This window comes from Oratosquilla oratoria, chromosome 1 (assembly GCF_046742065.1).
Source record: "Oratosquilla oratoria isolate Oo_2021 chromosome 1, ASM4674206v1, whole genome shotgun sequence".
Taxonomy (NCBI): Eukaryota; Metazoa; Arthropoda; class Malacostraca; order Stomatopoda; family Squillidae; genus Oratosquilla; species Oratosquilla oratoria.
This window is the reverse complement of record NC_134777.1, coordinates 58,392,686-58,405,185: the sequence shown is the minus strand read 5'-3', so window position 1 is coordinate 58,405,185 and position 12,500 is coordinate 58,392,686. Positions and strand designations below refer to the sequence as shown.

Below are 12,500 nucleotides of genomic sequence, written 5' to 3'. Positions count from 1 at the left end.
GGATGGGGTGAAAGAAGTTACAAGAGCTTGTGGGTAGGATGTCAAACAAGTGAGTATGTGCATGATTGACAAGAGAGTGAAATGAATGCATGTATTGAGAGTGAAAGGTGTGAGGATGATACTTTTAATAGGCATAGGTAACAACAAATTTCAGATGGTGGGGGAGATTCACACACACACACACACACACACACAAATGTGCACGCACACACACACAAATGTGCACACACAGACACACAAGGCTCAATGGTGTAGTGGTACTGTTCTTGACTGCTAATTCAGCTATCAGAATTTGAATCCTGCCTAAGGCTGAGAATTTCAGCATTGCTGCACTGAGCCAGCACTCCAACTTTGGTGGGCATGAAGTTGGATTTGTGTGTGTAAGGCATTACCCATAGATCAGACCATATATGAGCTCTGAGCTCTCATTCTGGAGGGTAATAGCTGTTGATCATGAGTACAATACGTGATTCAAGACCATGGTGAATCACACATGTGCATACACATGTGTGCGCACACACAAACACACACACACACACACACACACAAACACATGGTTAAAAGGTTTTATTTAGAGAAATGTTTCACTTTTAAGTTTTGGAACCATGGGTGTAGTCATTTTGGTGTCTTCTCAGACTCCTGACTCCCCGGTCTCCAATTAATATCCTTTTGACTACTCTATTGGAACAAACACATTTTCTCTTAATTCCAGTTTCAGGCGCAGACAGTCAAGTTGTTTCTGCCATTACACCTGATGAGGTGGGCAGGATCCAGGAGGAGGAGTTGGATGTTGTCAATCAAACTACTCCCACGTCCAGTGCAGCCTGCCCTGTCACATCCTCAGATTCAGGACCATCAATCAATAAAACTGAGAAATGGAACTCAAAAATGCCCTGCAGTATATGTGGAAAAATTTTGTCTAGGCGTGACAAACTGAAGAGCCACATGAAACTCCATAACAGAGAAGATCCTTCAAACGCCCCAGGCGACTCTCTTGCATCTTCAGATTCTAAATCTGCGGTCACAGCATCTGACAAATGGGATTCAAAAAAGACGTGCACTATCTGTGGAAGAGTTTTGTCGAGGGCTGATAAGTTGAAGAACCATATGAGAATACACACTGGGGAAAGACCTTTCCAGTGTGATGTATGTGGGAAATCGTACACACATGGTGACAGACTCAAGAGGCATGCAATTATTCACTCGGGTCTTAAACGCCATAAGTGTCAGTATTGTGACAAGAGATTTTACCACAGTGAAAAGTTACAACGGCATTTATCCACTCACTGAATTTTGGAAAAACATTTATCAAGTTCCATTCCATTTGGACTTCCCATGTCAGGAAACCTGTAGAGCACTCGGGGAGTGTAAACATTTAGAGGTTACCATAGACAAGCAACTCTTTCTTCCATCTCAACATGTGTCAGTTTATCCAGATCACAGCCACTCAAACCTATCTTTATTTTAAGCAGATAAAAAGGATCTTAAGTAGTGCCTGAATATTTACAATGTTGGCCAGTAAGTTCTTGCACTCGTACAGTAATGAGGGGGCTTTTTATTTATTTTATATATATATATATATATATATATATATATTGGTCATTGTCGTTTTGTGAGGCAGCTGCATCAAATATTAATTTATATTATATATATTTTTTTTCTTTTCTTTTTTCTTTTTCTTTTTAGTAATGCAGAAAATGTATTTAAACCAGTTCTTTATGGAGTTTGTGTTTAGATTATTAAGTGTGCAGATGAATAGGGTGAGGACATGATATATGCTTGTCCAAAGCTAGCACAAAATTATAATCTTAACTGCAAAGAGTGGTATGTATACCCGAGAGGAAGGTTTGACATGGTAGGTTGGGTCTGATGTGAATATGTTGAAGATCCAGCTTGACAGTGGATGAGTGGAACAGACAAATGAACATTGAGGCTCTCTAGTCCATGAAAACAAGAATCACTTGTGATGAAATGGACCTGAAATGGAAATAAAGAAGGGGCTTAATGTTTAACAACAGACTAGTTTAGTGATTGTGGAAATTGTTGTTGATGATAATTGATACCAAAAGGCCCTTTCCCTTACAATGGGGTTGCAGTCAAAGCATACACCCATACTACACTCATCCCAAACCTGTAATAATAGTAATAACGATGATTATGATAATAATAGTTTTCATTGAATTACACCGACTGGAAACCCATGGCCCCCACAGCACCTGGCAACAGTCATTCGACCCTCCACTCTTGGGAAAGAAATGTTCAATGTCTGTTGTATTAATGTGTCATCAACTTGTAGTAAGAGGGGACCAGTTTTAGGTTGTCAGCTCTACTTATGTTAAAGGGTGGAGGGAGTACAGTTGAAGATAGAGATTTTGGGCCTGATGTTGCCCCCATGATTTTGCATCACAAGATGGAGGTGAGGGTGTTGACACATTTTGAAGACAGGTAGGAGAAAGGATTCCCTCTGGAAAGGGAGAACAAGTGTCAGGGCAAAGAGCAGAATTGCTTGACATATTTACTCGTATATTTTTATGAAGGATAGTTAAAGAGAAATTGCGTGATTGAAAAATAAATAGAATTAGGAGAAAAAATGTAATTTGTACACTGACAATAGGTTGAACAAGATTTTTATTTTATTTATTTATTATTAATTATTATTATTATTATTATTAATTATTATTAATTATTATTATTGATTGTTATTATTAATTATTATTATTTATTATTATTATTATTTTATGAAGATTATTTTAAGGAGCAGGTAGGTAGGCAGAGGTGTACAACACAAAAAGGAGAGGAAATTTGAAAAAGTTAACATAAGGTGAGCTAAAGGACAAAAATGTAGTAAGCAGAGAGGTTAGTACAGAAAAGAAGGCAGTTAAGAAGATATGGAGGATGGCATAGGACAGTAATTGAAATGAAAATTGTAAATATAAGGGATACAATTAAGGAAAGTTACAAACTGGACAGAACAGTAGATTGACAGCAGTTCACTCTTTCATCTTTGTTCATTTATTTATGATTTACTCATTAGTGTAGGAGATGAGGAAAATAGTCCTCTTCTTCTTCTTCACTTTTAAGTTTAGAGGGTTGACCCTGAAGACAACCCATGAGAAGATGAAGAAATTCAACATCAATAACTCTTATTTGGGTGTGGTTGATATTGTGCAGTAAAAACACTGGTAAATAGTTTTTGTACAAATAAGTTTTGGTATATGCCAAGTTTCAGTTAATTTATCCATAGTGTTGAAAACGTGATTTGAATTGAACAGAGATGAAAAAAAGTGATGGAATGACATGTTTGACATATGATAATGGTGCAAACTCACTAAGAATTGGACTAAAATTAGTAAATTGAGTGTATCCTTAATATTCATGCTGTTTTGTATGCCATGGAGGTTGACTTGTAGCCATTGGCATTGTCAACTATGTAATGAGCATTAATGAGAATACAAAACATATTTCTGTCCGAGTATAAACTGGTGAAGGAATTGAATATGAAAAGTTAAAAGATTTTCTGCAATGATAATAATAGTAATAATAATTATGGTAATTTTTACCACTGCTTTATGATAAGAAATCCAGAGCCTCACAGCAGCTGGCAACAATCCTTGGGCCCCTGTAGTGACCGCTACCTGTGAGGAGACAGGAATCTTGGTTAACAATTTGGATTTGGAAAAGGGAATTCTTGTGTTATCAATGTACTAAGTTTTTATTTACTGAAGCTGTTGTTATGTTGCATGAGGGAGAGGGTTGGGTGGATTATGTAAACCTGGATTTAGGAAAAGTTTTTGACAAGGTGTTACACAAAAGGTTAGTATAGAAGTTGTAAAACACAGGAGGCCATAAAGAGAGTATTTGAATGGGTAAATGATGTTTGAAATAATAGGGGTTTGCAAACAGTAGTGAGAAATGACTGTATATCAGTGATAGGTGAATAGGCAGCTATACAAACTTTTTTGCAGCATGTGCCAAGTTCATGAAGAAAACATAAAATGAAGAGGATTGTAAGTTGCTACAGGAAGAACTGGATTAGGTTTATGAATGAAACTTAGAGTGGAAGATAAATTTCAATAAAAAAAAATCTCAAAGGAGAAAAATAGTGAAAAGTTAAAAAGGGGAGGTGAATCTACTTACTATAAAGTGCGGAGTTTTCTCAAATTGTCAGTTTTCACAAAACCATAGTGAGCTTGAGCAAAAACGGAAAGGGGTCCGGCGTTTTTGGGCCACGTCATGTAAGGTTTTATTACACAGTTCTTATGCCCGCCAGGAAACCCGACGCTAACAAGAAAAGACGTCTTCGCCACTTTTGGAAATGGATTACGGTTAACCGGAAAAAATAAAAAACAACTGCAGAATGACAAGAACCTGCATGCCCAGTTACGTAACGAACACACAAAAGCTTTCCCGGATATGTACAGAGATGTTAAAACCTTCCATGCCAATGCATCTGTTCAAGAATTCCAACGAAAAGTGCTTAAATTCAACGAGACGCTACGAGAAGTTGAAGATTTCGAGTATTCCGATGGAATGTTTAACAATTTTGAACTTTTTGACAGAGAAATTGAAGACAGCGTTTCTGAAAATTTCTCGAAACATTATTTCGTCGGGTAAAAAAAACCTTGTGAAATCGGGCGGAAAACCCGACCACAAAACATATCAAATGTATTATCTAGAGAAGGCCTTCAAAATGTTCAACCAGGCAAAACGAAGAAACAAATACGCCATCAGGAAAGCTATGAAAGACTCCCATGACCAAAGGAGACTGAATAAAATCCGTCAAGACGAGGACATAACTTTAAGAGACATAACGGAAAAATAAATTTTTATTGGTGGAATAGTTTTTGTTTGTGCAGGAGATTTTAGACAAATTCTACCAGTCATAAGAGGAGGCGGAAAGAACGAAGAGCTCGAATACTGTATAAAATCCAGCGATTTCTGGGACGATCTGACAAAGTTAGAATTAATGGAGAACGTGAGACTCGACTCCAAAGACGATGAGAACAAGAGGTTTGCTAAAAATCTGTTAGCCTTGGAAACTGGAGAAACTGGCCCTGTCCGGTTTCCTGAGAAATTCAGTCTTGGTCGAAACCAGGGAAGAGTTAGTGAAAAAGGTGTATGACAACTTTGAAGAAAATCATTTGAATGCTCTTTACTTTAACCCATTCAACTCCGATGACAAGATGTCTTGTCATTTGGTCAAATGGGTTAAGAAAAGAGTTGTAATTTCACCCACTAACGAATATGTGTGTGTATTATCGTGTATAGATGTTCCAAAAATCACATGTGGAAGAAGACTACTGCGAGCGCAGCGAGCGGCGCCGCAGGCCAAGCACCCGTGGCAGAGCCACGGCCGGCATCAGCCGGGTGCAAAAGAGGAAAAGGATTTAGAGGTTTTTATCAGTGATGATCTGTAGCCAGAATGTTGTATAAAAATAATGAAGACTGCTAAGGTACAGATATACATTTCAGAGTGACATTTCATTACATGGATGATTACATTAGAGGTGGCAAGGATTAATGTCTTTGATTTAACTGTAATATTCAGCATTAGTGTGGTAATATTACAAAGATGTAAGAAAATACAAATGGTAGCAACCAAGATAACTCCAAACCATATGAGGAGAGACTGAAAAGTATGATTTCCCACATTGGAAGAATGAAGAGAGGTGATAGCATAATGAGGTTTAGATTGGAGAAAAAATAGATAAAAGGAACAGAGAAGATCTGCAGGTATGGCATGAAAGAGCAAGAAGTCATAGATTACATAAAAGATGATAGGAAGTACAATATTTCATATAGATGTGTAGATTTGTGGAATAAATTTGATAAAGATACTATGAAATCCAGGCCAGTGACTTTAATGAAATAAGGCAAAGTTTGATAAATGGATACAGAATGGACCTCATGTGCTGCAGCTAGGTAAACACACACAGACACACTGTCTAAAGGGTGTGAAGAAAGGTTTTTCCATTTGGAATTGCCTAAGTGAGGTAGTCCAAACTATAACCATGCAAATATTTAGATTTAGGTATGATAATTATTGGAAAAGAAGGTGGTATAGCCTAAGTGGGCATCTAATGAATTTTTATTTTGGTATGATATAATCACACACACACATGTGAAGGAGATAAAGAATATATAGATGACACAGAAATGGCAGAAGTTATGATCAGACATTTCGGGTCCATTTTTACAATTGAGAGCTCACAATTTTGGGAAGATGGACAAGAAAGATCACCCAAAATGAAAGAAAGAAATAAAGATAACACAAAAAGAAATAAGAGACCAAATATAAAACCTAGATGTCAGGAAATCGCATGAACCAGATGGAATTGCAAATTGGATACTGAAAGAGTGTATAGACAAACTGACGGACAAATTATACAAGATAATAGACTTCTCACTCAAAGAAGGAAAGGTACTGCAAGATTGGAAAGATGCAAACATAGTACCAATATATAAAGGAGGAAATAGGGAAGATCCTACAAATGTCCCTTACAAGCACAGTAGCAAAAATATGAAAAAAAGTCATCAGAAACAAATGGACCAAACACTAGGAAGAAAATAAAGTAGTAAACCCTAAACAGTTTGGCTTTAGAAGTAGGAAGATCATGTACCACAAACGTAATTTGCTTTTACTTGAGATTAATTGAGATAATACAAGAAAGAGATGGCTGGGCAGATTGTGCCTTCTTGGATTTGCAGAAGCCATTCGACAATGTACCACATAAAGAATTAATAAGAAAATTTGAAATAATAGGAGGAATAAAAGGTAAACTGCTGGAATGGATGAAGGATTTCTTAATTGGAAGAAAAATGAGAGTGGTACTTGGAGACAAATATTTGAACTGGGAAGATGTGATAAGTGGCATCCTGCAAGGCTCTGTACTGGCTCCTTTAATGTTTGCCATATATATAAATGATATGGATGAGGGAGTAAACTGTTATATGAACTTCTTTGCTGATGATGCCAAATTACTCAAGAGAGTAAGAACAGAAGATTGCATATTGCTACAAGAAGACCTAGACAAAATATGGGAATGGAGTGGGAAAAGTTAGATGAATTTCAACATTAAAAAATGTAGCATAATGGAATTTGGAAAAAGTAAAAAGAGAGTATCGGGACAGTATAAGAATGGAAATAAAGAAATCAAAAAAGTCTATTCAGAAAGGGACCTGGGAGTAATCATCTGAAGTGACTTGACACCTGATAAACTTGTCAATTAATTATTTGGAGAGACTTATAACTTATTGAGGTCAATGAAAGTGGCCTTCGACTACATAGATGAGGAGATGATTAAAAAAATAGTTGTTACACTGATAAGACCTAAACTATATGCTGCAACACTATGGGCACTTACAAAGAAGAACATAAGAAAGTTAGAAAGAACACAAAGAGCAGCGACAAAGATGGCGCCTACACTGACAAACCTGACAAAAGAACAAAGATTGGAAAAATTACATCTGTCATCAATGGAACAGAGAAGAGATAGAGGTGATTTGTTGACCATTTTCAGAATTATGAAAGGGAAATTCTCGACAGAGATGACTTATTAAAGTGGGACAAAAGAGAAACATATGGACACGAAAAGAAACTAAAGAAAGACAGCTACAAAAGAGACCTGAAAAAGAATAGCTTCCCACATAGTGATTGATGTCTGGAACAAACTGAACAGAGAAACAGTGAATGCCAAAACTGTACACAATTTTAAGAATAAACTGGATTTGGAGAGATATGAAAACGGGTCAATATGAGCATAGCTCTCATCCTGTAAAATACAACTAGGTAAATTCAAACTTGAAAAAACTAGAGGTGTACATGGAAAATTACTGAAATGAATGGAAGATGTCTTGCATGGGAGAAAAATCTGCAGCCACTACAATTAGGTACCTACAAATATACATACACATACAAGTTTTATGCAATTGTGCCATTGGGGATGGAATGAACTTGTGGGGAAGACTGAGAATGAAATGGATATGAAGTGGGCTCTGGATGTACATGGAATGTCAGTCAAACAAAAAAGGGAGAGATTGCAGAAGATAGGAATTTATGGAAGGAAGGTGAATAGAAGGGATAATGTAACCCAAAGGATAATACTTATTTGCTTCTTGAATTATTTTGAATGGATGAAAAGGGGTGGTCACTTTACTGTGAAGCAGTGGGTCCATGCTATCAAAGAGCTGTAGTTTGTCGTATTGTTTTACCCGAGTATTGTGGCAAGGCACAGGGCTACCCTTTTTTTCCATAGATGCTGAGATGGGAGGAATGGTTGAAAGGGTTTTGTTCTTTATGATATGGGTGTGTGTGAGTGTACAACTTTGTATGGGTAAGAATGAAAGAAGCTTCCCTTCCTCTTTTAATGTTGTTAATGAGGATGCATGGATCATAAACCAAGGGGACACAAGAAAAAACTTAAGAAGGACAGTTACAGAAGAGATCTGAAAAAATAGCTTTCCACATAGAGTGATAGATACCTGGAATAAATTGAAAGAGAAAACAGTGAGTGCTAAAACTATACACGACTTTAAGAAAGAACTGGATGCGGAAAGATACAACTGTGGGTCCCTATGAGCATAGCTCTTCTCCCACAATATACAACTAGGTAAATACCTTCAGGATTTTCCCTGTCAGTACCCACATTTCAGTATAAAGAATATTAAAAGTTTCTAGTATGGAAAGTAAAGCAAGTTTGTTCCTTACCACCTTGTTCTTTTAATTATGCTCCCAGTGCCCCTCTCTTTCCCTTCTCTCCAATCCCCTCTCAATTTCATCTCTGCGCTCCTCTTTTTCTCCCTAACCTCTCCCTCACCCAAACTCCCACATCTCTCTTCCTCTCTGTATCCTCTCCTGCATTCTCTCATTTCCTCCCACACTCTTCCTCCTTCCATCCATCTTTTATCTTTTCCTGTCTGTCTTCTACTTTTTTGAGCAAGGTGAACAAGTTATGCAGAAAATATAGGCAATAATTTGTGTTGATGTGGCCATGGGGATGAGTTAGAAAATTCACGTGATCTTTTATTCTTTTCCATAGAGGGCTTTGGTTCATGAAACTGGAGTATGCCATTAGTCAGATTGCCACACCCAGTAGAGGGATCTAACATGATGTAGTGTTCTCATTTATTTAAGGACCAATGACAGGTACCTAGTTATGGTACTGTAAGATGGACAGTGGAGAGAATCATCTCCCAGAAACCCATTTTCTAAACCCATCAACCCCTTCATCTCCTCATCTCTTATCAACTTCCACTGTATAACATCTCTCATAAGGAGAGCTGACAACTGGTGATTGCTTCCTCCCTCTTACTTCTTTATGCTGGTGACAGAAGCAATCTCCCATTAATACAATACAGACAACAGTCCAGAGGTTCTTCCTAGAGAGCTTTATGGAAGGGCCCAAGGACCATCACCAACCATTGAGGTTGTTCCCAATTGGTGAAACTCGAGGCAGCAATTATTGTTGTTTGTTTGTGTAGTTATTTATTGGATTATGGCTTAAGATTAATTTCAAGTATGATATATAGTTCTATTGTACACTTTAGTGTTATAATTTCTTCTGTACAATAAGGTTAACAGAGGGAAGTTCGTACCTGGAAAATGTAATTTCAATTACTCGGTAATTATATTGTACTGCAGGAAAATTCCTGGAATTCAGATCTTTCTGACATTAGAACTTTTTACTATAAGGTCTTCAGTCAGTTTCCTTCTAGAATCTTGTCTGTTTCTTACAATCTGACATGTTTCTAAACTGATTTGAATTGCACACAAAGTAGCAGAGTTGCCATCACCAGCATTCGGTGGCAACACTGATATAGTGTGGATGCACTTCAGTTGGTATTAAGGTTATTGATGTTGTTTGTTTAAGTTGTCTGGGTATTGAACTGTCAATAGTTTTGCTGAACTTACCCAGTACATTATTCTGAGGGAAGATCTGACCTTGTTATAGATTGAAAGATCTGTTGGCTTGCTTTTCCATTGTAAACCATTGTAGATGTATGATTCTTTTGATAGAGGCTGTAGAGTGCTGTAGGAAGATTGACTGACAGAAATTACTGGGATTGAAGTTTAAATTGAGGCAGTCAAATTTGTATTAGTTGGTGTAGGGTAAGGAAAGAAACCCATCAAGTTTGTCGTCACATCTTGATAGGGTCAGAATTAGGATAAGGACATTTTGCACTGGGCCAGGGAGGTTGAGAGTCTTGAAACTGATTACTATAGTAAGGCTCTTTTCCATATGAACACATTACAGTAGTGTGATGTATGCACATGTGACAGACTGTCTTATTTGATGTATTGTGCTTTAGTTATAGAAATCCATCTGGCATGCAGGGGTTTAAAGATGAGGAATCAAAATATTTTCCTGCCTCTCTTTAACAATTCTTGTGACCAACTTTCTAAACAATTGTACTGTCCTGAGACTTATAAGTGCCCTAAAGAGGGTGCAATGCAAATTCTTTGTGTGCATTTGGAAGGACAAAGGTATGAAATGCTAGAAAGATCTTGGGCCATAAATACTGTACTTATGGTAACAAGTTGAAAAGGTATACATTTGCTTGATAATGTTATGATAAACTTAAATTCAGATATACAACATCAACACCATATAGTAAGGTGATGAAGATAGCCATTGGTGTTTTTCTTAGAACAAAACTATCTGTTCTTTGTCAATATACCAAGAGCTTTTTCTCCCTTATAAGGAAGGTAACCCTTCAAACAAAGCAGGTGGGATTTTTCCATATTAGACTGCTTATCATAAGAACTAACAGGCAAGTTAAGATGCTAAAGAACCTTGTCAGTTCCATCACCCGCAAACACAAAAAGAGTGAATGGAATTGTGATAGTACAACTTTGTAGATCAGTGTAGCCATGTAAATGGAGGTCATGCAGTTCCAAGAAATTACTATGCATGATATATGCTGTTTTGTGCCAGTATGGCAGAGGAGAACTGGAAGAATGCCTCGACAGTTTGATACCTGCATACTTGAGACAGTGTGTAGACATACAATATTTGTTTTAGAAAGATCCAGATGATAATTTTAGTCTTTGATTATTTGGAAGAGAAATCAGTTTTGGAGGCAGTCTGTTCTGATTTGTAAAGCAAACCCGGGTAGTTTGTTTCATATGTAATGCTAGACTATATTGATCTCATATTTTAAACCATGGAGTGGAGTCATTATATTGTGCAGCTTTTGTGTGGGATTTTTTTTAATCAGTATATGTTTCTAATAACTTGCAGTCTTGTTTTGTAGCATGCAATTAGCCTGTTATTTCCCACATTAGTGAAACTTGTCAGTAGACAAATTTACTGAGGACTGACTTTATGCAGAACTTGCATTAGACATTATGCTTTTCTTATTCACTTTCTTTCTCTCTTACTCTTTCCCTCCACTACCAACACAGTACCAATACTGAATAAGCATGGCCATGGAAACAAACTGCCCCAGATGCATCAATCACATTGAAGACATGGAACACTTCATGTTACACTGCCCCATCCTAGTCATATTCAGATATCAATACAATTTTCTTCCTTCAGCTTGTACGCTAATTTGGTGGATGTTGCTGGTTTCCTGGGAGCTCTGGATTTCCTGCACATATTGATATCTCTCTCTTTCTCTCTTTCTCTCTCTCACCATACATTGGTTTTACCGGTTTAAATTTGTAAATATGAAAGATGGCTTTCTTCACATAAGTATCTGTAAATTCACTTGTTAATTTCATGGTAGCCAGAGAGCTGGCAATTAATTCTTCAAGTTCTGAATAACATTATATTTTTTATACATAAATATAGCAAATTATAATGAATAATACATTTATTACATTACCTACAGGGATTATGCCAGAATTTATACCATTTAATCTGTTAATGCAGTTCTCTTGTCATTTTTCTGTGTGTTACTTTGACTGCAGATATTGAAGTAAAATTAATTATAATCCAGTATGTTTAAAATTGGTGATAGGAAGCATACTTTGCATAATGTTGTGACTCCACTATTTATCTGATAATTATGAATTCTATTAATGAGGATTATCAGAACAGGGATATAATGTTGCAGATAGCTATCCAGTATGGTTAATAACCTACACCAGTTAGTTATGTTCAACAACAAAAAGGAGGGGTTTATCACTTTGAATCAAGATTGGGATTAGCCAGAGGAAAAACAGATGAAAATGCTGCCATTGTAAAAAATGTTAATTCAGTCATTTGTTAGTGCAATAGGAATTGAAATAGCATAGAGGCAAGAAAACTTAGGTGTGTATGTGTTTAGTTGTTGATTTTTGAAGTGTTGTAGAAAATTTTGACATTTTTAGTATTTCATTACCTTTCAGGATGTAGTTCAAATATAACTGACATAGTGTAGCTATTTGTGTATAGTTTTAAGCTTTTGTATACTGAAAGGTACAATTTATTAAAAATCGTCTGCCTGAAAGATACTCACATTTGTTTTACTAGCAGTACTTGTGTTGAAAGATGTGAATATTAAGCAGTTGGATG

The 12,500-nt window shown here is 36.6% G+C and overlaps 2 protein-coding genes across 3 annotated transcripts in view; both read left to right on the top strand.

Moving 5' to 3' along the window:
• LOC143029014 (uncharacterized) overlaps positions 1–1,512 on the top strand; it is a 15,509-nt gene extending 13,997 nt beyond the window's left edge. Inside the window, exon 2 of the mRNA XM_076191375.1 lies at positions 713–1,512. Coding sequence (XP_076047490.1) covers positions 713–1,290 — 578 coding nt within the window. The 3' untranslated portion in view covers positions 1,291–1,512. The remainder of the gene's footprint in view (positions 1–712) is intronic.
• Positions 1–12,500, top strand: part of LOC143028895 (uncharacterized) — a 98,444-nt gene that overhangs the window by 62,542 nt on the left and 23,402 nt on the right. The gene's annotated exons all lie outside the window — the stretch shown is intronic.